The 26,480-nt window shown below is 39.6% G+C and overlaps 1 protein-coding gene across 10 annotated transcripts in view; it reads left to right on the top strand.

Annotated features, from left to right (window-relative positions):
* The window catches only part of XYLB (xylulokinase), a 93,669-nt gene continuing 67,189 nt past the window's right edge, over window positions 1–26,480 (top strand). For 2 of the 10 annotated variants that reach the window (XM_048062335.2, XM_013182465.3), the window contains exons 1-15: window positions 1–139; window positions 1,225–1,307; window positions 2,221–2,290; window positions 3,775–3,855; window positions 5,331–5,417; window positions 7,227–7,355; window positions 8,634–8,699; window positions 11,057–11,129; window positions 16,552–16,670; window positions 17,900–17,981; window positions 18,977–19,017; window positions 19,444–19,559; window positions 22,251–22,366; window positions 24,831–24,904; window positions 26,238–26,334. In XM_048062335.2, coding sequence (XP_047918292.2) covers window positions 95–139; window positions 1,225–1,307; window positions 2,221–2,290; window positions 3,775–3,855; window positions 5,331–5,417; window positions 7,227–7,355; window positions 8,634–8,699; window positions 11,057–11,129; window positions 16,552–16,670; window positions 17,900–17,981; window positions 18,977–19,017; window positions 19,444–19,559; window positions 22,251–22,366; window positions 24,831–24,904; window positions 26,238–26,334 — 1,279 coding nt within the window. In that variant the 5' untranslated portion in view covers window positions 1–94. Of the gene's footprint in view, window positions 140–401; window positions 816–1,224; window positions 1,308–2,220; window positions 2,291–3,774; window positions 3,856–4,623; window positions 4,740–5,330; window positions 5,418–7,226; window positions 7,356–8,633; window positions 8,700–9,973; window positions 10,001–11,056; window positions 11,130–16,551; window positions 16,671–17,899; window positions 17,982–18,976; window positions 19,018–19,443; window positions 19,560–22,250; window positions 22,367–24,830; window positions 24,905–26,237; window positions 26,335–26,480 lie in introns of those variants that run through there. The other 8 variants (XM_048062328.2, XM_048062334.2, XR_007162709.2 and 5 more) reach the window with 8 other exon arrangements.

Below are 26,480 nucleotides of genomic sequence, written 5' to 3'. Positions count from 1 at the left end.
AGGGCCCTGAGAAGCCGGGGGAGGGCTCCGGGAAGCCGGGGGAAGGGCCCCGAGCAGCCGGCCCTGTGAGGGCTTCCCCCGCGCCGGCCGCGACATGGCCGCCCCCTGCTTCCTGGGCTGGGATTTCAGCACGCAGCAGGTACCGCGGCCTCTTCCCTCCCCTCCTCGGGCATAAATCACTTCGTTACAGCTGTGCTGAAGTTTGGGAGCTTGACAAGACATATCCAGGTTACCCACGTTAGGTTGATCAACTGTGTTTGAAGGGGGTGCACCACAAGCAGAAAGCCAATTAAACCGCAGTGGGTCAGAGCCGTTTTTAAGCTAGCTCCGTGCACCAGCCTGGTAATGAGTTGTGCTAGTGCATAAATGAGGCCCTACAGTAGTACGGCTAAAATTGAAGTAGCCCGCCCCCAAATGGGGATGGTTTTATTATTTGAATAGAGCTCCTTTGAGTTGACTCGCTCTTTGTAGGTTTTTTCAGTCTGCTCCTTTAGCGGCAGTTCGCACTCTCCCTTGTTAAAACGCATGCAGGATGCGAACGACGTTCTTGCTTTTCTTTGAGGCTGTTAACGCTTTTCTTCTGCGCCAGGTGACTTTGAGAAAAGCTAGTTTGTGGTACTCTTCTAGTCAGTGCTTGCAAGAAAGCTCGGCTTGATGGAATTGGGATTTGGATGTAGCTCTGCACAGGCTGCAGAAGCCAAGCATGAAGCTGTGAAATGCCCTCTGAGCTTTGCCAGGCTGGTAGAGTGCAGTTCAGACACTCTGGGCAGGAGGGAAGGTCCTCAAGGTATCCCGAATGTCTGCTAGTTTCCTTGGTAAGATGAGGCTGTTAAGAAAACAGAACCAACAACGCATGACATCTTTAACCTAAGATACTGTGCTCTTTGGAGAGCTTGGTTACTGTGATGCAAACTGGGAACTATATAACTTGCTTGGTGATCTTTAGCAAAGCATCTGGTTCTTGCGTGATTAAGGAGGGAGAAAATGTAGCAAGCAAATACACATGTTGCTGGATAAGCGTACATCAGTGCTGTAAACTCGCATAATAACTTGTTTTGTGTAAAATTGTGTCCATACTTACAGTTAGTTGCATGGATTGGGGTGATCCCCACTTCTTCCTTCCCATTTCATCTATGAGAATTGAATTATTATAAATGAATTATCAGTACTCTCTAGTTATTGTTCTAGATGGTTTTTGTTAATATCCTGTTTTATTTCTTCTAGCTGAAAGTCATTGCAATTGATGAACATCTGAGAGTCATTTATGAGGATAGTGTTCATTTTGATAAAGACCTTCCAGAATTTAAGTATGTTTTTTTTATGTTTTACTTGGATAATAAAATGTAAAACTTTGGGGATTAGGATGAGGGGCTGTTCCCTACTTTGGTCTTCTTGATATGTGTGGAGGCATGGAAAAAGTTAATGCTGTGTTTGTGTTTCATACTTGGCAATGGAAGTATGTCCTTTTGCCTTGCTTTGTGTGTAAGCATGGCAAGAACTCCCAATAGAAAATAAAAAGACCCTCCCATCGTGAAGTATTATTAACCAACATGGTGTAAATTAACCAACATTTTTTTCTTTTGGAACTTCAGACTTTTGGACTTGGCTGTTTCTTTTTGGGACACAGAAGTAAGCACCGCCTTTATGTCAGGATGGAATGTTATGATAACAGGAAATAAATTGCATGAGGGAAACTTCTGAAAGGCATTTGGAGACAAATTCAGTGGCTCCAAATGGCACATTAAGATGTATAAACTCAATTTATAGACTAGAATTTACAGATTTACAGATTTCTTCCATCATAGTCACAAGTGCCAATAAAATACATTTATCTACTTGATGGTTTAACAGCAAAAATTGAATTTCATCTTCTAGATTCAAGCCACTAATGGTGACAGTTAGGAAACTTAGAGATAACCGTGACTTGCATGGAGCCAATGAGCAGCGTCAGCACTGGAGTCTGTCACAGGTCTTACTTCGGGACCACAGCCCTTCCTTCCAATTTGTTTTCTTTGCAATTGAGTCAAACGTCTCTAATGCCATTTCCTAGGAGCTGGCTTTTAGTTTTTAAGGTTTCAAACACCGATCTTATCTTTGCTCCTAACAAAAAAAAAACAAAAAACATTGCAAGCTCTCCTTGGTTATTACTAAACTTAAAGAACTTTGCTTGGTGGGGAAAAGTGACTGAATTTACCAAGAGAAAATACCATTTTTCTGTAGGACTCAAGGTGGAGCCTATGTTCACAGTGACAGGCTGACAGTCACTTCTCCTGTGCTAATGTGGGTCAAGGTATGAACGAGCTTTATTGTCAGCCTTTTGGAAGTATCTGTAGTGTATGGTTCAACTTCTTCCTTGCTCTTATTGAAATGGATATGTATTGCGAACAACAGTGAAATTCATCATTAAAATCATTGCAGTCCTTTTGCTTATTTTTTGCTTTTTAAAGTGCTATTCTATGTCTTTGGGATGCAGATGTTAATGTAAACAACTTCCACTTTGGTTATGCATAATATTTCGTTTCTTTGTTTCTTTTTTCACTCTCTGCTATTTATAGCATTATATGCATGAAAAATCCTTTCCTGGATTTCCCCTATTTTTAAAATGCCATTTTTTTTCTTTTTTTTCCCTCCATCTTCCTGTTTCATATGCAAAATGGACCACTGTAGCTTTGCCTAGCTTAATTCTGTTTTTTTGCAGCATCCAGGTTACTCGCACTATCTTTTTAGAATAAGCTGTGCTAACAAATTGATTTCTCAAATGGCAGGTGTTTAAAGAGCAATTTATTCAGTAATTCCCAGTCACTTTGACTGCTGTTTATTTTGAAATACAGATAACATTCTCTTCTGTTTTAAAAGCAGGCCTTTTTTGCCTCTGTGCAGATTCTGCAACCCTTGCTCTCACATGGTGCTACGTCAATCTGTTTTACTAGCATGATTTGAATAGTTAAGACATCTAAAAGGTCATGGAATCCCCAGTTGGTGTTCCACTGTAGTTCTGTCTGATGATCCATAAAGATTTGGTAAATTGTTCGCAGTTGGTCTTTTGAACCGTAATAAACAGGAACAGCTGTATTTATTAAATTAATAATATGATGATATAGGTATATGATAAAGGAATATGGTTTCTTGGGAAGTTCTGAAGCCTTACAGTGGTCCATTTGTCAAGAAAGTCTGGCAAATGCTGATCCGAATGGGACTATATAAAGATAGATTACTTTTTGGTTTTAAAATCCAGTAAAATGTGGCAAGAACAAAAGTAACCTAGGGGCTTAAAGTGCAAAAATTCACTTGAATTAAAGAGGTCCTGAGTTTTCAGCAGACACGACAGTCAGCAGTATTGAGGATTCCTAGCATCTTGTGGAATGGGGTGCAGGGTGCACACCATTAAAGATTTCATAGATTTCCAAAAGTAAGAACAGACAAAGATAATCATGTCTTGTGTCTGGCACTCTTAATAGATGTTTTTTAATGAATTGGAATTCTTTAAATCTTGCCGCTTGTTTAGGTTTCAAAGAATGATTCTTTGTGATTGAGCTTGTTTAAAGATTTTTTTTTCCTCCTTTGTGTGATTCAACTTTTCTTTTATGGACTCTTACTTAGTAAATTAATTTATGCAGCTTCTTGAAAAGTCCATAGTCATTAGCTAATTTTTCATTATCTGCCAATGAACTCTTATCAGTGATGACATGAATTTACTCTTTAATTCCAAGGATTGTGAGTATGCATAATTTGGTAGCTCGTTACAGTCATTCTTGATTTTGTTTGTTCTTGTAGGCTCTGGATATGATTTTAGAAAAGATGAAATCTTCGGGCTTTAACTTCGCTCAAGTCAGAGCTTTGTCTGGTGCTGGCCAGGTTAGTTTATAAAGAAATAAATCCATCTTACTGTATTTCTTCAATATAATACAAGGTATACTGATAAATTTTAAATAGTTGTATTGCAGAAGACCTTAAAGACATCAAGTAAGATCAAAGCTTCTGTGTAAGCATCCATTAAAAGACACGTTACTCAAGGTAGCCTAAAACCTGAAGCATTCAAAGCAATCTATAGCAGGTAGTAAGAGGGGAGGATGAGGTTTACATAGTAATAGTTTAGATCAGTATAGTGCATAACTAGTTGTTCTCCTGTTGCTTAAATTCTTTATACGTGTAGATTCTGAAATGACTGGGGTCATTTTGAATTTCACTTTATCCAGGTGCAGTGGAAATAGGGTAGAAAAACAGTGACTAGCTGACATTGCTGAAGGCATAGTAAAGTCCTGTTGAGCACTGTTTTTGTTGGCTAGGATGGAGATCTGCCTAGGAACAAAAGAAAACAAATTATGATAGTCTTTGATGCAAAGAGGACAAATATGCTGCTTGGCCATTTCTTATCCTTTAAGTACATTTTTTGAGGTTTATAAAACCCATTCTGATACTAAGTTGGTTCTCCAGTCTCCTAGTACTGTGGTGAGATAAGGAAGTCCTTTATTCCATTTACAGACTTAAAAATTATATTCAGGGTAAGGACAGCACCGAAATGATAGCTGATTGTGATGCATGAGGTTTAGTTAATCATCTTGATATATCTAGGGCTAATTAATCAAAATTTTTGCTTTAATCTCCATGTTTCATTGCTTTCAGTTGAAAGTCTGAGCAACATGTCTGAAAGTCATAGTTTGTATCAAGGCCCTGTTAAGAATTCCTCAGTGGAACAGAAGTTAGGGACTGCCAGGCAACCCCAACTCACTCAAGTGAAGGTAGGAAGGTTTTTTTTCCAGACTACCAGCATTCCCTTTGTTTTCCTCTTAATTCAACAAGTTGGGGTATCAACTTGGTGCTGTATTCAGATTCTTTCAGGTAGAACAGATTTCACTTAGCTGTCACGTGCCAACACACATCGTCTCTCTCCCTTTTCTCTGTTAAGAACCTTGTTTCTGTGCTGCAGATCAGACAGCAGAGGTGCACTGATGTGCCAGTTTTTGCCCCAGAAGACGGGGCAAACAGGTTTCAATTGTCAGAAGAACCAGAAGAGAGATGTTGAAGCAATCTGGATGAAGCTGTGGGTCAAGAACTATGGGCTTGGTTTTCTTTGTGTACATCTAGTTTCATTGGTGTAGTTGGTATAATTCAAGGTCATTATTGTATTAACTCCTGTGTTTTCTGTTTCAGTATATGATTTGCTCAATCTTGAATTGTCTTCTAATGGGACACTTGATTTGAAAAAGTGCATTTTTTTCTCCTAGTTTGGAGAGAGTTCTCTGTCCCTTAGAGCTTGAAATTCAGATCAGGGTATGAACTTTGTAGCCTGACAGGCCATCTCCAACTTCGGTTTCTGTACATTCCTACAGCAACACGGGAGTGTGTATTGGAAGAAAGGAAGCATCCAGATTTTAAAGAATGCATCACCTGAACTGCCTTTACATCAGTTACTAAAGGTAATGTGCATAAAAAAGCTCTGAAGGGAGAGCTACAGTTTTTCTGATACTTAGGCATTGCTTTTTTCATTGCCAACCTTTCCTCATGTTTAGCTGAGTTGCGTGTCCCTGCAGCATGAAGGGAAATATACAGGTTACTCCTTCAGCTCCAGGGCTTTTGACATTTCCTGTTCTCCTGAGTGACAGTGTGTACTGCTTTAAAAGCTTACAGGTGTCAGTGGGCATTCCACAATCTTTTCATGTCAGAGTAACAACCTGTTTGTTCTTTTAGGAAACATAATATTTTTGTTAACAACCTGTAAGTATTTTTTTCTAATTTGTATTAACAAAAAAATTGCGATGAAGAATATTATTGCACCTGAGTTTCCTTGAAATGCCTGAGATTTCTTTAGAAAATATTAAAAAAAAAAAATCAATTTACATTTCCCCTTAAACAATGGAAGTGTAATGCTGTGAGGACAGAACCTCCTAACAAGTAAATTGTTGAACCTCAATGCTATTTTTGTTGTGTTTGGTATGTTTTGAATATAGACTTGACAGAGTTTTGTTTGAAAAGAGAAGTAGGGAGAAAACAGCTTTCCTTTCAAAGTCCCTGACCTTCCTTACTTCAAGATCTGTATCCAGCCGTACCTTGGGGTGCATCAGGCACAGTATGGCTAGCTGCTGGAGGGAAGGGATTGTCCCGCTCTACTCTGTGCTGTGTGGCTTCACCTCGAGTACTGGGTGCAGTTTTGTGTGTCACAATATAAGAAGGATGTAAAACTATCAGAGAATGTCCAAAGGAGGGCTACAAAGATGTTGAAGGGTCTGGAGTGCTAGACTTGTGAGGAGCGGCTGAGGTCCCTGGGTTTGCTCAGCCCAGAGCAGAGCAGGCTGAGGGGAGGCCTCATGGCGGCCTGCAGCTCCCTCACGAGGGGAGCGGAGGGGCAGGCGCTGAGCTCTGCTCTCTGGGGACAGCGACAGGACCCGAGGGAACGGCATGGAGCTGGGACAGGGGAGGGTCAGGCTGGGGGTTAGGGAAAGGTTCTGCACCCAGAGGTGGTCGGGCACTGGGACAGGCTGCCCAGGGCAGTGGGCACGGCACTGAGCTGCAGGAGTTCAAGAAGCTTTTGGACAGCACTCTCAGACATAGGGTCTGGTTTTTGGGTGGTTCTGTGTGGAGCCAGGAGTTGGACTCGATGGTCCTTGTGGGTCCCTCCCAACTCAGGATGTTCTGTGATTCTAAGATCAGAAACAACAGTTGTATATTGAAAAGGAGGCATTCGTGTAAACGATCTCTTAAATGATTACTTTTGGAAATAATCTCATCTATGCAAAACTCTTGGGAATGGAATTAAAATACTCTCTGGTGATGTACGAAGCCTCACATGCATTGCTTATGGCAAGCCTCACTTGCATTGGTTATGCCAGTCACTGAAGAGAAATCTTTTAGAACAGCTCTGGATAGTCTTAAATATTTGAAGAGACGTTCTGAAAAATGGGTCTAAACTTGTATAAAATGACCTGGGGCTTTGGCTACTAAAGGAGTGTACTGATACATTGCCACAGCACATCCTGCTGCAGGGCATGTGTGAATTACTGGCAGGTGGAGCCTGCTCCTTCCCTTGAGTGTGAAGGTTGGGTTAGGCTTTCCACTGCTGACCAACGTGCTGTCCAGTATCTGTTTTCCTGTAATTATCAAGAGGGGAACAGAAGGCACCTCAGAGCACTGAACTGTGAGCTGACAGCTAGGTCTGCTGGATTGTTATTGTTCCAGCAGGGACTTCTAAGAGCTCAGATGTTCTTAATAAAGAATATTGTTTGTTCCAGGCTTGTTTTGCTGTCAGTAACAGCCCCATCTGGATGGATTCGAGCACAGCTTCCCAGTGCAGCAATCTGGAGAAGGCTGTGGGAGGAGCACAGCGCCTAGCGGCTATCACTGGATCTCGAGCCTATGAGGTGAGGAGCAGTGAGAAGAAAGTCCTCGGCAGAGCTGGGTGACGGAAACAATTCTGCTGTTAAGTCGTACCACAGCAGATAATGAGCAGGCATTAGCTATGAAAGAGATAATTTTATTCAGTGTTTTTGAAGAACCTCCGACAGTACTGTGCTTTGTAGTAGCCTCACAAAGGAAGAGGTGGAAATCGTATTCTATGGTAATTTTAAGGTGAAATTAGGCAAAACTGGCAATTTTGCTGCAGGAACCAGCGTAGAAACAGTGACTGTAGTGAGCTGTAGCACTTGGCCTGTGGTTCCCCGGGCCCAGTTCTCCACTGGGAGCTCCCGTACAGCCAATTTTCCACTGAGATGACAATTTAATTTGTGTTACAGGCTTACTTGGGGTTATGACTCAATGTTTGGGGATAGCTGCTCTAGCTTACTTCCGTAGTTAAAAGAATTAGCCTTTTAATGTTCCTCAAAGGCTAACAAGTAGCTGTCGACCTAAGAGAGAAATGAGTTTCGGAAGTTCGGGACCCTATCAGAGAGTACTCAGTCACTCATCTCCTCTTCCCAACCCTTCCCTCTGTTTTAACTATGACATTGAGTGGGATCGGGGCTGCCCTCCAGGCATCTTGGCACCTGGCTGCTCTTACTGTTGGTTTAATAGAATAAGGCTCTAATCTCCTAAATTGCTGATTCTGTTTTTGAATCATCGTAAGGCCAGTGTTTGAAATCAGACTTTGCATACCACTAACAGTTTATTTTTAACTTAGCAAAGGTTAAGGTTTCAGAAGTTCGGTGTTAGAAGATTTTTGTTGTTTGATACAATATATGAATGAAAAATAATTATTCTTAAAACTGCCATTAGCTTCTGCTGGAGTTGCTTCTTTGAGTATGAAACTTGCTGCCTGCTTCCATTCACCTTCCTCGCAGAGAGGTGCATAGGTTGGGTAGCCTAAATCTTTTAAAGAATTCGAAGGCAGCATTTGAATAGTGTTGGTTCCTGGGCATGTAATAAGAATGATTCATTCCATTGAACTGTCATTTCTGAAGTGTAAATTATGGATAGTAATGCTTTTTCACAAGCTTTTTTTTTCAAAAGGTGAGCAAAATTCTCATAATGAGACTATGTGTTATAGCCTGTTTAGTGCAGATTGCCTGCTGTGCACTGACTTTCATCATGCATCAGGCAAATTAAATATCCAAAGTGCAATGTACTGAACTCATTACACAGAGTTAATGATTATTGACTCCATTTAGGGTTTGTGTTTCTAAGCATTTGCATTTCTTTCTCAGCGTTTTACAGGAAACCAGATAGCAAAGATTTACAGCCAGAATCCTGAGGTCTACACGCAAACTGAGGTTGGCTCAACTTCAATATACTTATTGGAAATCACAGTTGAAAATCTTTTAAAAAGAATTTTGTGCAGATGTCAGATTATTACTTTTTTTGGCTAAAAATATTTTTATTCTTGTGTTTGCTTTTAAAATTAAAATAAAAAAATGCTTTTTTTTTGGTTATATTCGTAGTCATTAGGCGGATAATAATCGGGCATCAGTTCCATTTTGAATGTTATATTTACCACAGCAGGCTCCATTGAATCTTGCATTTGTGGAAGAAGTTTTTCAAAACAGGCTTTCGTTTGGGTGGCAGTAAGTTGTATGTTCAGCAATTCAAATACAAGTGGGTAACTAAGCACACAACTGAAATTTTAGCGCTCAGAATTGTCTGTCTGCATACAGAAATCTGGTTGCTCTGCCATACAAAGCTGGCGTCCCTGCAGATGTGCATAGGAAAAAAACTGCAGTCAATTCTAGATTTTTTTTCATAGATTTTCCCTTGAGGAGCTACTTTGATTCTGTTAGTACAAATGAATTGCATTGTGTAGTTTCCTTCTGATTTTTAATTTTTAGAAATCAATGTGCAATTGTATTGTTTCAATTTAAGTCTGCATCTAGCTGCGACAAAAATGGTTTGAAGCAAGGTGAAACCTCCATGCAGGTATGATATACATGAGGAAAGGCTCCTGCCCTGTGGTTAGAAAACACCCATGACCTGTGAAGTCAGGTGGCTTGTGTTTTTATATTACTGCAGTTTCTTGTTAGTATTGATCATAATTTTTCTGTTTTTTAGAATCTCACCTCTACATGGAACATTTAATTTCATGGGGAAATGGGTTACAAAGTTTTCTGGGGAGAATGCTTCATTTTTAAAAATTTCTTTTTCTCTCTTTTCATTGTGTAACCTTTATGCTAGTAAGGGATGGGACGAAACAGAACACTAATACAGTCTGCTCACAAGTTTAAGAGTAAGTTTAGAGAAAGATGCATGAATAGCAGGGGCAGGGTGGGGAGCAAGTCCCTGGGAACTGAGAACTGGTCAGACTAAGTACGCTAAGACTTTGAGGACTGGTTGGCACTGATGGCACCTTTTGGCAATAAGGATATGCAAGAAGTTGTGTTCTAGCACAAATATTTCAGTGCCAGAGTTGCTTTTGGGGACCTTCAAGCAGCACTTAGCAGCCTGGCAGTCTGAGTGGCACGTGGAAGGTGGATGTTTTTCCTCCTCTAGGTCAGCTTGCTGAACTGGCTGATTCACAGTTTAACTTCATCCTTTTTCCTTCCGTTTCAGGCAGCTAGTGCCCATTGGGGCACCAGAGAAGGTAGGCCTTCGTTATCTAAGCACAATGTGACATATTCTTGGGGAGAGACACATGAAGAGCAAGTGCATCATTAAGTTTCCTGGCCATTGTAACCACTTCTTAGAGCTCTGGCTATAGTCTGTCTCTGAATGCTGTGTGAAGCAGTGGTTTCATAATCGCTAATACAAAAACCTGTCACTGCAGGCTCACTTCACCAGTAGAGATTTGATTCTCATTAGTTACTGGGTGACAATCATATTTCTTTTGAATTAGAGCACACAATAAGGAATTTGACAGCTTTTATGCCAGCTTCTGGGGGACATACAATACTTGATCCTGCAGAAAGCTTGGCTGCTTAACTCGGTAGTTTCTCTAGCAGGCTTGAAATGGAGGTGAGTTCGTGTTGGATCAGTGCTTTGTATTACACGGCCAGGGCGTTTAGGGGCCAGTACTAGGAGCCCTGCAGCTGGATTTCATGCATTGTTGGAACATATCCTGAGGCAGAGCTGCAGGCAGTGGTTTAGTGCAGAGCTGGTTATTACCAGCTCCTAGGATTAACTCCTGGGAGGGCTGGGGTCTCAGCTGGGAGGAGGTCACAGGTGGGAGGAAGGTAAGAGCTCACGTAAAGGTGCTATCAGAACCTTGCCAGAGTGACTAGAAAAGCTCTCAGACCTGTACCCAGGGTTGACCAATTCATGTCTTCTGGGCATTTCCCCGGTCATCCACACACAGTTTTTTTCTCGGTGAGTATTTTTCCTTAAACGAGGTCCTGTGATACACCACAGTTGTGAATTAATTCATGATAACATAGAATACGCTAATATACTAGGTATATTTTGCATGTTTCAGAAAGCAGAGCTATTAACAGCTTTTATCATGGGGTTACTTTTAGATTGATATCTGCTGCGTTACTTAGGCAGGAATATAAAACTGAATAATCCTTCTAGGTGTATTTCTGTGTGCATTCTGTGTCTAACATAAAGCATCTATTAACATTTGCTGCTTCCAATTATTTATTTTCTTTGAAGTGACTACTGATGGGAATCACTCTCACACTTCTTTTTTTTTTCCTTTCAGAGAATCTCTTTGGTTAGTAGTTTCGCAGCTTCCCTTTTCCTAGGAGCTTATGCGCCCATCGATTACAGTGATGGTAAGTGTGTGGGCTTTTCTGGTAGTGACAAGTCAAGAAGGAAATTTTCCTCTCTATCCCTCCCCACCTTACATAAAAGGGGGGGACAGGCTCTCTGCCATTTATTTTCAATCTTTAAACTTTAATTACAAGTATATTAGATTTTCAACTAAGTTATTCCTTTTGGTTTGTTGCTACTCTTGATAGTGTTGTCAGCTCTGCTTATTTATCCCCAGCATGCCATGATTCCAATTTCTATAAAATGGATCCAGAGAAAAAGTTCTTAAATGAAAGTGTACCTTTTTCATTACTTTCTGATGTGAAAGGAATGTTGACATATCTATTTAAAAGCATGAAAAAGTTGTGGATTTCCAGGTAGACTTCATAGTTCTGATATTCTTTGTTTTTGCTGGTTTAGCTCTGAGTTGCACAGGATGCAAACAAGATGTATACTGTGATTATTCCACACGCCCCCACACCTAACTGGAGTAAGGATCTGTAAGAGAAATTTCTGCTGGTTCATTTTGACAGGATAAGCAAAGCCAAGCCAGAAAAAACAAAGCAAAAACAACAACAACAACAAAAAACACAAACAAACAAGCAAGCTCAGTTAAAAAGAATAAAATCTAACCTTTTTTTTTATCTCTTCATTCATCATAACAAAGACCAAAAAGTGACCAGACACGTGTCTCTCTTTTCTGTTGTGTGTTATCTCAGCTATCCAGCTTTTAAATGGCAAATTTAAACAGCCTTTATGAGGGATACCTTCTTCCTGGGAGCTGTGCTGTTATATCTAAATAGCATTTTTGATTCCTTCTCTGAAAATAAGAGGAGATATATTTCAGAGCTGAAAGGTTAGATAACAAGGCTCTCTAAGGAAATTTTGCATTATAGAGCCATAGTTGACACCCATGTCTGAAGACGATCTTATTTTTTCTCCTTCATTGTTCCATCAAAGCTCACAGGAAAAGGCAAGACACCTCAATTTTAGGTAATGGACAACTTATTCAATACTAGATTTCCCATTTATATTTGAGACCTTAAAAATTGCAAGGCAATCCACGCTTATTTTGCAGCAATTGTGAGATTATTACATTTGTCTTCTGGTCTTGTTCTGTTAGCCATGTATTTTCACAACTAAATTTTATTTTTTTTTTATGAATTATTGCCCACAATACCTGTTGAGAGTTGCACTTTGCTCCTCAGTGGGCCCAAGTGCTGAGCATTTCGGCCACTCACCAACCTACAGAACTAGCTCTATGTACTGTATTTCAAATAGAGATGGTGAGAGCTCCAAGATCCTTTTTTCTGACAAAGAAATATGTTGGTTGTTGATATTTTTTCAGGGAGTGTTTATTTTAATTCAAATTTTGTTTAAAACACAAGCAAATAATAAATCCTTTTTTTTTTTTTTTGGTAATGCTATCTCTGACTTTTCTAGTTGGAAGCGAGTGAGGGAGATCTGTGCTTCTTCTGTTTTGGAACATGATCATTTCAGTTTGGTTGGAAACCAAAACATTTTAAACTATAAACAAAACAAAAGTTTGCTTCGTTGGAAAACTTTCATAGAAAATGTGTTGCATTTTTCAAACAGCTCTAAGGCGAGCCTGTTCTGTTACACCTCTGGCTATTTACATAACTTGAATCAATGTTATCTGCTGTTCAGAGCATGTAAGATTATTAAATTTTTGTGTGAAAAAAGATAAGGGAACTAAGCAGGATGTTACAGTTCTTTTTACAAGACAACAGATTTTTCAGTGTTGTAAGCTATATTTTGTCTTGTACGTTCTTTTCTTCTGTTAACATAATGAGAGCGAATTCTAATTCCAGTAATAAAATGTAATTATAATGCATGCAATAGTTTTTTGGATCCATCTTAAAAACCTGTTTTCTTGTCATATATGATTTCTTGCAATTCACTTGATCTTTTACGTTGCACCTGTATATTGTAGTTTGAAATGCATCTCAAAATAATACTCAGATAATAGACCTATTCTTCATTTCTGTAGGTTTAACTTCAGGTCATATCGTCTTTAAAAGACCCTGTCAAATTGTTTAGCTCTACACAATAACTTCTCTCTTTAAATTTGCGGGTTGTTGTAGGAAATGTGCTACTCAGTTTCAGGAATTTTTCTTCTTAAAGGTCCAATATTGCAAGGTTCAAACCACTGCTTATGAATGGCTGAGCACCTTGTGTGATTGATTTAAAAAAAAAAAAAATCAAATTACGTTCTGGTGGAACGAAGAATGATTTTCATTTATATTGTGCAGGTGGTAAAAGTAAGATACATCTGGGACCTAAATAACTCGAACACTCGAGGCATTGTTTCTTTTAGAAGACGCCTTAAAGAACAGCTATTCAGCTCTTGACCTAGAGAAGCTTTATCTTTTGAAATGATTTTCCAAGAGCCTTAGGCAAATCATAGCTTAGCATATTTGTTTCTGTTGTTGTCTCAACTAAGGCTGTTTTGAACTGAAGCCTTTGCAGAAGGAAGCCTGTTGGGCTGAATTTACTCCTTCTGTAGCTTGTTTGGTGTCAGCAGAGCTGCACTGCTCACTGAAAAGGCAATCCAGAATGCTGTAATATAGATGCACTTACCCATTTCTAAATGGATGCAAATATTGATCTTCAGCTTGCTGATTGATAAAGCCAGTTAGTCAGTGTCTTTTGGTCTTTGTAATGATTTTTTTTTTCCAGTCTTGAAATAATTATATTTTTGTATAAGCAGTATATATTAGCAAGTCCCAGTTGTGCTCCTTGGTCACTTGAAGTCAGCGATGCTTGCAGTGAAATACTGAATCCTACTCATCCACGTGTTAATCCTTTCCTCAATCCTTACTAGACCATGGGCTTGGCTATTGACCTTCGTTGCTGATGGGGTACCTAGTTGGAGTGACGAGTCTAAAGACTGCCTTTGTTTTTTTCCTGTGATCTTAGTTCTAAGGTTGTTGTTTATTTTTATGTTAAACTCACAATGGTGTGCTTAAGCCATTTTTTTTTTTTTTTACTAACTTCTAGAAGCGGCATAGATCATGCATGACCGGACATGTGTGAGTTAGGAACTCACTGTGCATCGCTCCCTGTGTGACTGAAGGAGAAAGAGAAGCAGTTCCAGGGAGCTTTCAGCTCTCTGGTCTTGGTTTTCTGCTGACTAGAGATTCTCATTCACGTGCCTGCAGCTGGATAGGATGAATCCAGGGCAACAGACGAGTAGTTCTTGTAAAATAGTTGTTTCACGTCTTTTAAATGAGTTTTTGAGGGTGGGATAAATTAGTTCATCTTTCTCTTCTCAGGGCATATTAAAGTCTCTTTGCAACTATATCTACCAGTCAATAAAACTGAAGTGTTGTTTCAGCTTCTATATAAGCTTAGACCTTTTCAGTTACAAAGGTTAGTGTTTTGCCTGGTTTAAGGAGGAAAGATGGGAGGCTGTGCCTATTCTTCCAGAATTACATTGGAGGACACTGGTTAAATGCTTCTCTAGGCTTGCAGGATGTGGGGATGAAGGATTTAAAAGAAAACAAACAAGGAAAACCACCAAAAAAAAGAAGAAAAAACAACAGCTAACCCTTTTCTAATGAAATTCCTCTTTATTTAAAGACTCTCTTGCTCACTGATTAATTTGGCTAAGGTGTTCTTGGCCTTTTACATTAGGCTCTTTTCTAGTAAACTTTCTAGCTTCGTATATTTTCTCATAGAAAGCCTCGTTAAGCCGGAGAGGCTTGGGAAGAGGCTCCATGTCTTGGAAGTGCAGATAACAATTCTGGACACAGTTTACCGAGGCAGGAGGGTGGCTAGATGTAAGAGTGAATTGAGAAAAGCTGGACTAAATCTTGCCATCTTTCCTTCTCCTGTTGCTGGTAGTGACTTTGGCAGCAGAAAAGGGAAACGCACCCTTTGCCTGTGGGAGCAAGCACGCTTTGTGCTCTGTCAAATTCCTGCTGTCGCATCACAGGCCAAATTTACCAGTGCATAATTTAAGTGTTTAATTTGCATGAAATGGGATTGATTGAATTTAATAAATGTAATTCTATTTTCTGTGTTACTAAGTATAGTCCAAATTTCCTGCTGTTTGGCTTGGTTTATTCTGGTGTCTCAGCTGGAGCGTGCGACACTTTTTCTATTTACAGCGCCGTGCAAAGCACTGGGTCCAGACCGTGCTGTTGGTGCTTAGGATTCGACTGTACAGATGGGTATTTTGTTAATAAACATTATTAAACTCATTATTAAGTGAAAAAGGCTACTGGGAATTGATAGTGTAAGCTTATTTGTGCGTGTGTAACCAACAGTAGGGTATGTGCAGGGAATATGGCAGGCTTATGCTCTTGTTGAGAATAAGAGTTCTGCTAGAGCCTTGTAATGTGCTGGCTGAGATGTAATTATGACCCTTCTCTTCCTCTGTGTCCCAGCATTGCAAGCGTAGCCGTACTCCACAAACTCTACATGTTGGTCAGCCTCACCTTCTTTGTGTTACGCTGAGTTTAAAGATGTATTGAATTGAAGTGAATTTGAAGTTTTCCACCGTGCTCGGCTGAGAACGTGGCTGTGTTTCTGGGATAAATAAGTCACGGGCTAAACAGTCTTTGAAATGAAAATGTTGTTAATCCAGAGTAAGACTAATATGTCCCTGAACAGCACTAACCAGAAGTGCGCACGGATTTTTCAAGTCTAATGAAATGTGCAATTAAATGCATCTTAGAAATGCAAGCAAGGGATGTGGAGTGCTCAGGAAGTTACATAGATTTGGCCACTAACCAACTTGAGTTCACTTTATAAACCAGGACAACGCAAATGAGACTGTGACAAAAAAGCAGTGGGAAGTGAAACAGAAAATGCCCAGCTCTTCCTCAGATTCAGTGATAGTTCTGGTGTGGACCTAGGTGGCCAAATCTGAATTTCTGCAACCGGTAATTAGTTCACAGCATCTAGACTTTGGAGGTGTTTCAGGGTTCGGGTGGGTTGTTCAGCATTTTTGAAAATCACGACTTTAATATTCAAAGCTTGATCCTCGCAGCTAGCCCCAAAATTAGAGGCTTAGGTCTCAGATGAGCACAGCACACCTGCAAGTGACAGTGCTGCGTCACCTCTAGTAGCTGTAGTGAAGTCTCTGTATAAGGTGGAAAGGTTGAGGGGGAGTTGATGGGGAAGTGTGTGTTCTTTATTTTGCTTTTCATGTGGGTATAACTGGTTTGTCTGGTGCATTGTGCATCGGGGAAGACTCTTCTGATAACTTTACAGGTGAAAGCTATCTAGAGGTTGAATAACCAGTATCCTTTATGCTTAGAATAGCTGAAACTGTTCTATTTGAATGTAAAATATACTTCTGTAAACTTTCTGTTACCTGTAACAAGGTGGAATTTTCTGATGCAATATTGTTTGTTTTCTTTACTCTAGTTTTGTGTTTAACGATCTATGATTCTTGGTTTGGTCTGTGTCTTGTAGGTTCTGGTATGAATCTGCTACAGATTTGGGAAAAGGTATGGTCAGCGTCCTGCCTTGATGCCTGTGCACCAGGGTTGGAAGAGAAACTGGGAAGCCCTGTACCATCCCATTCAGTCCTGGTATGTGCCCGTCTTGAAGAGTTAAAAAAAAAAAAAAACAACCACAAACTTACTGGAAGAAATAGGGCTTTGTGCTGAGAGTCCTGCTGATGGTACTTTCTTAGAGTATATTTGTGTGTGTGTGTGTGCATGCATGTACAATTACCCTGAGAGTTATGCTAGTTGATATTCCAGATGCATATGCCAGAGCAGAAATGGACATTTTTGAAAACTGGTACCTTGTATCTGCCATAGTTTTCACCATGGATCACTTGGGGTTCTCGCACACCCTGGGCTATGAAAATAAAGGTTTTGGCAGATGCTGCAATGATAAGAATCACTGGGGTTCTTCCCTCCGACTTCCCATATGCCCACAAGTACCTGGTGACTGCAAAACTATGCACAGTATTTATTACTGCAGAAACAGAACCCAACATTTGCGTTGCTTAACAGGGACCTTGTTTTATACTGTTTGTAGAGTTAATAAGTTAATCTTCCTGAATCATTTGGGATGTTTAGAGCTCCTCGTTTCATGCAGCAGAACGATGAAATCAAGGCCCGCACCTCTTAGTGTAAATGAATTTAGTCTTACCGTCCAGCACAGAAAGAGCTACTGCTTTAGGTGGTACATGTGTAAAACAGGGTAGATATCTGTCACCTGATCCCTCTCAATTCAGTGCTAGTGAAGTAGCTGACTTATGATTCCTGTGCTGATCATGTGTAATGAAGAGGAACAAATCAAAAGTCTGCATAAATGTCCATGTATTTTTTAAGGATAGTTTTCTTCTCCTATGTTTTCTCTGTGGCTTAAAAGAATACGGTTCTTGACCCCTAAAATAATAGATGTCCTATTTCACATTTAATGTTGTGATGTATATTAATGTTGTTTCCTCTTTTGTTTGCATTGAATTTCTAATTTTTATGTATTAATATTCATGTATCTGTGCAAAATAGATGGATATGTTTATATCACTTGATGTGAATAATTCCAGAGTGACCCAGAGCTAAAATGCTACTATTTACTTAATGTATTTCAAAATCTAATCTTGGGATATTTCTATGAGGTTCTCCGACAAAAAAAAAAAAAGATTCAAAATCTATGAAATATTCCTGCCTTAAATATACAGAAATGGTTATTGCAGCTGCTCCAGGGTTTTTCAGCTCTACGTTACAACCAATTGTATCATACATTGCAAAATCATTTTCCATTTTTTAAGCATTTTTTTTTCACTCCGTATTTCTTTCCTTAGGGGTCCATTTCTCTGTATTATATTCAGCGATATGGGTTTAGTCCAGACTGTAAAGTAGTAGCCTTTACAGGAGACAACCCAGGTGAGATGATTAAATGTATAAGATTCAGTGAATATCATTATGCATGTACTGAAATTCTAGATCAATCTCATTAATTCTCAGATGCTCCCTTATACAGCGAAAGAATATCATGTTTATCAGCATTAATAGCTTTTTCCAACAGCCATCCATCACTGGCTCTTCTGAGGTATAGGCATCTTGGATAAGCTGGGTACTGCAAATGAATTCCCCGTAGCCTAGTAATTAGAGGTGACTTTAGGTTTTGGTTTGTCTCCACCTAAGAGAATAAACTATTTGTAATACGAATTACTTCCATTTTTAACTTAGGAAATGTGAATTCAAAACCTGCTGTTGTATCTTTTGAATCAAAGAGCCTTTCCCTAAGAATTAGAGCTGTCCTTTTGTCAGACTGATATATCCCAGTGTAAGGAAAGGTGTTAATTTAGGATCAGTTTTTGGAATCCTCATGACTGTTTCAGTGCAGAGCAGTCATCTTTTCTCAAGAATATGAAAATAAAATACTTATCCATATAAAAGTAGCATATTCAGGTTTGAATAAAGATGTAGGCTTCATCATGGTATGTTTCCCATGTGTATTATGGGGCATGATTAAGCTCTGAATTTCTTGAAAGTCAAATTTTTCCTCTAGAAATTCGAGTCCGGTTTAGTCCAATAAATATGTGAGTAGTCTGATGCAGGTGGGAGGCTTTGTACTAAAAAGTGTGTTGTTAAATAAGGGTCCGCAGCATTTCAAACTCGAACATACAAAACTTCAGAGAATCCTGTAGTTCTGCAGTTGTTTGTTTTGAGCGTTTTGATTAAGTGTTAAAAATAACTCTCTCACCCAAACTCTTGGCTCCTCTTTTGCAACGTATAGGCCAAGGTTATCATGAACATAATTCCCATTTTTTCTACTTTGAGACAGTGAGTGCAGTGTACTATGATGTGCCAAGTGGCATGCTAAAATTAAGTCATATGAGTAACTTTCTCTCTGTTATTCTGACTTCTGCTTTCAGCATCATTGGCAGGGATGAGACTTCAAGAAGGAGATATTGCAGTAAGTCAAAACATTCCTGAAAACCGTCCGTATCCCTGAATAAATGGGATACATGAAATGTGAAATGGTAACAAGGACGATAGCTGTAGGTTATCAGTTAAATTAATCTGCTAGTGTTGATTTTCTTTTTATTGCCTTCATGCTTGTTTTATTTCTATCAATCTGCAAGCTGCCTGAAAGATTTTAAGTAAACTGCAACTATTTTTAACTAATGCTCTAGACCCTAAAGCCCAAGTCTCTGTCTGCTATGTATTTCACTGATGTGACAACCTAAAAGTCAGAGCTAGCTTCAATACGAATCCAATTGACTTAATGTGTAATTTAAAAACAATTAGTGGTAATAACAAATGGTTTTAATTTAATTTCTGTATTGCTTTCCGTGCACGTTGTGATAACGCTTCAATTACTTTTTTTTTCTCCTTCCAGATTAGCCTTGGCACAAGTGACACATTGTTTCTGTGGATCCAGGAACCGACTCCTGCCTTAGAAGGTCATATCCTCTGCAATCCTGTTGATTCGCAAACATTTATGGCACTTTTATGGTAATACCATTTTTTTTTGTACATCTGGGACCAATAACATAATTCTTTCTTTGTATTAGTGGTTTATTTCTTTTGCAAAACGTTAATGAAAAGAATGTTCAGCATTCTGTACGGTATATGGCAACCTATTGCTGAAACATCTGCATCAAGATTATGGCATTCCCGTTGTTCAGTGTGGGTAACTGCAGAGTTGTGAAGGATAAATTCTCATGGCGATAAAAAGACAAAATTATTTTTATGTATACATAGGGCCAGTTCGCTGTGAATCGAAGGTAATATATTTAATGTACAGGAGTAGCAGTCTTCTGAAATGTAATAATCTGAAATGTCAGAAGCTTGACCGGGCTGTGTAACTTCGGTGCTCTTCTAGTGGTCCAGAGGGGACATAATGGGGCAGGTGAAGACTTCCTTTTCATAGACGAGTATAATCAGTGCTGTTCAGGGACATATTAGACTGCGCATGTGGAAAATACTGAGATCTCAAGAAACCCAGCTGACAGAATGATTCTCTTGGTAGCTTTTGGCTGCTGTGATGTGGGAATGGTTTGGCCCCTCGCCAGCCAAGTAGGTGGAAGGAAGGCCTGAAGCTGCGCTGTCCTTCACTGAGTCCCTGTGTTCACCAGAAAAGCTTCCAAAAGAAGTCAGAGGCAAATATTTACACAATACACAGATACATTTAGTGTCTAAATCCCTGGGATTGCACAGAGCACAGCACAGCAGTTATTGGCAGGAATGGGTAGGGCTGTTCCTCGGGAAGGCTTTCGGAAGTGGACAGCACTTCTGTAACAGGCCTGTTAATTACGAGTGTGCACATAAAACCCTCTTAAGGACTTAAGAGGGATTATTATTTTTTCCCCTGCTTGGACTGTCTCTTGTAAGTCACAGTAGTAATATTGTTTCAGTTATTACAAATGATCAGATCTATAAGGTAGCATTTTCCGAAGCGGAGATTTGATGGCATTAGTGATTAACTCACCCCATTCCCTGTGGATCCTGAGATTACCTCGTATCTCTAACACTACGACATCAAACTGTAGGTGCTTGTAACTGAAAACTTCAACAGAGCTCAAATCTGCCTTTTAGCTGTGATGTTGAGCCTTACCTTTACGGTGAAAGGATGCTGTAGATGACAGTGGGAACTGTGTTGTGAAGTGGAGCTTAAAAGGGTGATGTCAGCTGCAAGTTACTGAGTTTCATAATGTGATTTCCCAGCAGCTGGTTATTTTTGAAGCTTTGCATTCAAGTTTTCCTTTTTCCCAATTTTTCTCTATTTCCCACTGTTGCTGTGTGAAAGAGCTCTATAAACAACCTGTTTGTAATAGGAGGCACTGAGACGTTTTTCTGAATAACTGCTCTGCTGTCATTCTTCTACTGCAGCTTAGCACGCGCAGAGGGCCAAATCTTTGTCCTTCAGAACACAGGCTACTTCTGTAGCCATGCAGATGTAAAGAGTTCCTGTTCTGCCAGTCTAGCTGGTCCTGCCCTGACACTGCTCCTTTGGCACCCCTTTACTAATGGAGCAGTGTAATTAATAGGGGACTTGCCTGGTTTAGTAGGAAAAGTGCCTGAACTCCCAGGCAGAATATACGTATAGAAAACTTGAATGCTTTCAGTTGCTGCTATGGAGCATGTTCAATAATTTCCTTGCCCTCTTTCTGGATATTTCTGTGCCTCTCCTGCTGAGTTGGTGTGATAACTCCGTGTTGGAGAGTATTCAGACTGCTTTCCTTCGGGTCTGAGTCCAGTGCTGCAGTATGTTGCAGGAGTGTTATATTCACAGAGGAGACAAAGGAGGAGATGGCATAAAGGGCGCACAGATCGTGCACACTCAACAGATGCATATTTTACAGCATGTCTTACTGGCTCTGGGACAGAACCGTGTAGATGCAGCTGTGCTGCTTCCCTTCGCCAGATACTGGCACGGATCTAGACCTCGTAAGTTTTACTGGACCCAAGCTGGCTCCTGAAATCATAAATGATGTAATGCAGTGTGGAGATGCTCTTGTTCCTCCTTGCAGCCATCTCACAGTGAGCTTTCAGTGCTGTGTCAGAGTACTGCTGGCAGTGCATATGAGTGCTACCTCTGCAGCCGCGGCACGGACCGTTTCGCTTGAAAGCAGTTACTGGGTCCAGCTGGGGGATGTCCAAAAGCAGGTGTGTCTTTGCTCTTGGGTGCAACCAGACTCAGTGAAGCCCTTGATGAGAGTGCTGGCACAGAGCAGAAACGCAGCTCCACGGGTCCTGCTTCACGGCCAGCATGATTGGAGCTCCTGCTGCTGCTCCAGCAGTGCACGGTGTGTATTCTTCAAGGCTTTGGGCTCCAGGAAATTGCAACAAGTCAGGCTCTGGGCTGCAACTCCTGCACGTGGAGCTCTGGGGAGATGTTAGCTGTTCAGAGCTAGCTTGTGTTTGGCATGGCCTGCCAGAGTAGATCTAAGCCATTCACTCATTGGAGAGATCTACGTAGAAGAGCATCTCTGCGCTGTTTTCCTTAGCATGTCTTGTTACGGTTGTTTTATTTACTTTCCTTCCTCTGTCTTTCTTTCCATAATGAAGAGATGATTGTATCTTTTTGCTTGCCTGGCTGTATTCAGGTGATACAACGAACAGCAGTATTAAGTAAAACATCAAGTTGCTTAAAAAATAGCCAAATGGTTTGAAAAATGCATGTGGTATGTTTGTGTGTTTTAGTTTTAAGAATGGCTCTCTGATGAGAGAGAGGATCAGAGATGACTGTGCTTCAGGCTCCTGGGATGAATTCTCCAAAGCCTTATCATCTACTGTTGCTGGAAACAACGGAAACTTGGGTATGAGCCTTAGCAGGGCTGGGAGTTCCAGGGTTTGCTTGGAGACATAATTCGGTGGGAGTTGCACCTACTTTTTATTTGGGTTGTGATAAAGGCCAAGAATTAAGCCAAGCAAGGTAAATTTCTAATGTATACTCAGAAATACTCTGGTGGTGGGTGTCATAAGAGTATTTTTCTACAGTGTTCACTAAATAAGAAAATGGTATTTATAGAGCTCTTTTGGTCATTGAAAAGGTGTTAGTGGCATTTTATCTAAGGAATGTTTAGAACTACTAATTTCTGAAGGAGGCTTTCATGAAAGTTTGTTGCTTTTTGCTGAAATTCAAATCAAGTGTGTTAAGTAGCTCCATGCTGTTTCTCTCTGTCTTCAATGGTTTTGCTCTCTGCACATTACCCTAGAATCATGCTCTGTGCATGTGAACAAAGCAGAAGTATCAAATCGTACCCAGATGTCCTGCATTTTCCCCAGTGTATGTCACAGAGTCATTTCATCCCTGTTTTCTCCCACATTTTGTTAAGTGAATGAAGTAAAACGGTGATGCAAACATTTAAAAAATACTAATAAATCCATGTATTTGTAGTTTTACATTATTTTTTTCCTAAGGCTTAACATTTCATGGGTGTATTATATAGTTCTGAAATAAGTTATTGGAAGGTGAGCATAATCAAGATTAAAATTTAACCATTGCAGAACTGGATTTGAAATCATTGCAATCATACTAGATCTGAATTGATATGTTAAAATTAATTAAAAAAAAAAGTAGGATAATTAAGCTATAGAAGACTCTACTCCTTAGAAAAGCGAATTAAAGACAGAGTTTCTTGACAGAGTGAGGTTAGCACTGTTTTCATTTTTAGATGCTCTGTTATGTTGTCTGTCAAATCCAGTCTCTGTGGGGTATTAAAATGGCCAGGCATCTCTTTTCGCTAGAAGACAAATCGATTCAGGTGTTTCAGAAAATGGGAAGATGTTATTTTAAAACCCAGAAGTCAGCCACTTTAGACAATATTTAAAAAAAAAAAAAAGTAAAAAATTGGAAGTTGATGGAAATCTTGTTAGTGATTTCAGGGATACCAGGACACTGTCTTTAAGTCTTAAAATTTGTGTTATTGTATATTCCTTCGGATAACTCAGTACCCTGTAAAAATTTGTTTCCTGAAAGTCATGTTCAATAACTGGTATCCTTGGTTAACTTCTGTGTTACTTGAAGATACAGTATACACGTAAAAATACAGGAATCTCCGAGTTCCTGAGGGAAGCAGAGTGAAGAAGGACCTGGTTAGACATCCTCCCTTTTGACACTTGTTCCCTGCACCCTTTATTGTGCAAGAAGATGCCACTGGAAGCTTTGGAGATCTGGAGATGAGCGGAGGCAGTGGCTAGGGTGAGGCTGGGATAACGAGAGTAACGGGGGTAACAAATGGAGAAAGAAGAGTGGTGAACAGGCGAAGGTCCTGTCACATCTGGGAGGTCCCTGAGAAAGCTATTAAAACAGCAAGTTTACCCGAACACCTCATATGCCAGGTGGCAGCAGGTTCAAGAAGGAAATTTCGGGATATAAATTCCCTGGTAGGGCCTGCAGATCTGTAACCCACAGTGTTCCTTGCTGGCAGGCTTTCAGAATGTTTAATCAAAAAGGTTGTGTGCACTAAAGCACAGTGCTTTTTCTGTGGGTTTCTTTTTTTGAGGGGTAATACTCATGGGGCTGCTAGGGCAGCATAGTCTTCTTCCCAAGATCTGAGTCTTACAGGCTGTGCTGACTGCCCTTAGTTTCTTAGCTATTCTGTTCAGTTTTTCTGTTCTCATTTTCTTATTTTTTTTTGTCTCCTTTTTTTGAATATCTTTTCTGACCAACTTGCCATCAACACAAGGGAAATCTTTTTCTCACTTTTTGTCTAGCTGCCTGCAAAGCGTTACTGTATTTCTTTAGATCTCATCAAAATTATTCAGAGACCAGCTCTGCTTCATGACTTAAAATATCTGATGTTCTCTAATAAACTCATGAAATCTTATCCAGTGCATGAAGTGTTCCCCTATTCCTGTACTCTTCTTACTAACCTTTCACTTTTTCCATTTTTTTCTTTCACTCTTGCACATAATTTATTGAAACTATTTCTGAGATGTTATATATTATCTTATTACTATATTACTTGCATGTGTGCATGTTTTGGTGGGCATGTGCTTTTTTGTAGAGTTGTCTTTTATTATATTGTTTGGATTTCTAATGAAGTATTAGAGGCATTGAGCCAGATATGTTTAAGATCCTCTTATTTTGTAAACTGAAAGTAATTAAATTTAGTAAGTATCTGGACTGAAATGAGTTAAGAAACAAGCTGTGCGGTGTCTCAAATGTCTTTCCAAATATATGACATGCATTTATTATCATTTTAGCTGTGTGCTGAAATAAGATTACAACTTTGGGCTAGGAGAAAACATGACACTCTTTAATGTTCCTTGATGCAGGTTTCTACTTTGATGTGATGGAAATTACTCCTGAAGCAGTTGGGATTCACAGATTCAACAGTGACAACCAAAAGGTAGTAATAATCTAATGTCCAAAAGCTTGAAGGAGTACTCTCAAAGCTCAAAACCTTTGCCATTATCATTTCTTTTATTTTTTTTGGGTCTGAGATGCTTGCTTTTGAATTTCATTGATTGATGCAAGTCCAAGGGATGATTTACATAAGGTTTGGTTTGTAGCTAGAGAACATCCACAATACAAAGTTGGAACTAGAACTTAAATGTTGTTTTTTTTTTAAGGAAATATAATTTTTTTTTTTACTAGAAAATGTGGATTTACTAAAGCCAATGCTATTTTTGAAAAGAGGTTAGCTTTAGGGTTATTGAGAGCTTGGTAAACTTGTATCACTTAGTCCCCAGCTTCTAAATTTTGGACACAGATAAGAATGTGTTGAAACATTGGGCTATAGTATTTCCTTTTATCTTGCTCTAAATGTGAGTGCAAAGACCTCATTTGGCTGTCCTGCATGTCTTTGGTTAACCTACAGGCCCCATGGTGGTAAGTAAGTAAACACAAGCTCAAGTACAACAGGAATTAAAATAAAAATTATGTTATGAAAAGTTCTTTTTATGTTCGTATTTTTTTTTTCTTTTGAGAAATGGATGTTGTTTAAATGCCTGGCTTTCTGGGTGGTATTGGAACTCAACAGATGTTTCTAATCAATCATGACTCCCCGTTGATTAGACCTCACTTAGGTGAACAGAGATTGATACTATCTTGTGTTTGCAGTGTAGCGCTGGTCTTTTAAACACTTACTGCTTAAATGAATGCTTAGTCACTTCTTGCTGTTTTTGTAGTGTATGAAAAAACTCAACTTTTTGTGAGATGTTTTTTGTATTGGTTTGTAGTTCAGCATTTTCCTACCTCTTTTGCCTTTCTTCTAGTTAACAGAAGGACAGAAAAATGTTATAAATAGCAATTAATGAAAAGATTGTTTTGCTTCTCTGCAGACAGAAATGGATTTAAACTCCTGTGACATTGCTTAATGCATTTGAATTTTATCTACTTGCTTTAATTTAACGTTTTTGAGATACTGATCTTTAAGCAGCTTTTTGTGCCGAGAAATGCCAAGAGTTTACAACTCACAGTAGCACCTCTTCCCATCCATCCGGCATTGATTTCAAGACTGATGGATTTGCCAACAGTTCTGCGGTTATGGGTTGCGTTTGAGTCTTTAGGTGTGCCTTTTGTGTGTGACTGCAGAGCTGGGCCTAGTTGAAAGCTGACTTCAGGGTGAAGACAAGGATAATGAACTATAAATCTGTCTCGTACTTTTAACCTGTCTCCGACTTGGCATTGTGTACTGTGCAAGGTGCTGGTTAACTTAATGTATTCATTCTTTGATACAGGTTTCAGACTTTCCAAAGGAGGTGGAAATACGAGCCTTGATTGAAGGGCAGTTCATGGCCAAGAGGATTCATGCTGAAAAGCTGGGATATAAAGTCAGTAAGTATGATGAAAAAGCTGCAGAACTAATGGCACTAGAGTTCAAACACAAAGATAGGAGTTCTGACAGTAATGTCAGTATCGTGATTCATGCCCTAACGGATACAGAAAGTGGTATGAATTCTAAACTAGCCTCTTGGAAACAT

Source organism: Anser cygnoides, chromosome 2 (assembly GCF_040182565.1).
Source record: "Anser cygnoides isolate HZ-2024a breed goose chromosome 2, Taihu_goose_T2T_genome, whole genome shotgun sequence".
NCBI lineage: Eukaryota > Metazoa > Chordata > Aves > Anseriformes > Anatidae > Anser > Anser cygnoides.
Note: the sequence above shows the minus strand (reverse complement) of the source record. Positions and strands in the feature narration are given on the sequence as shown.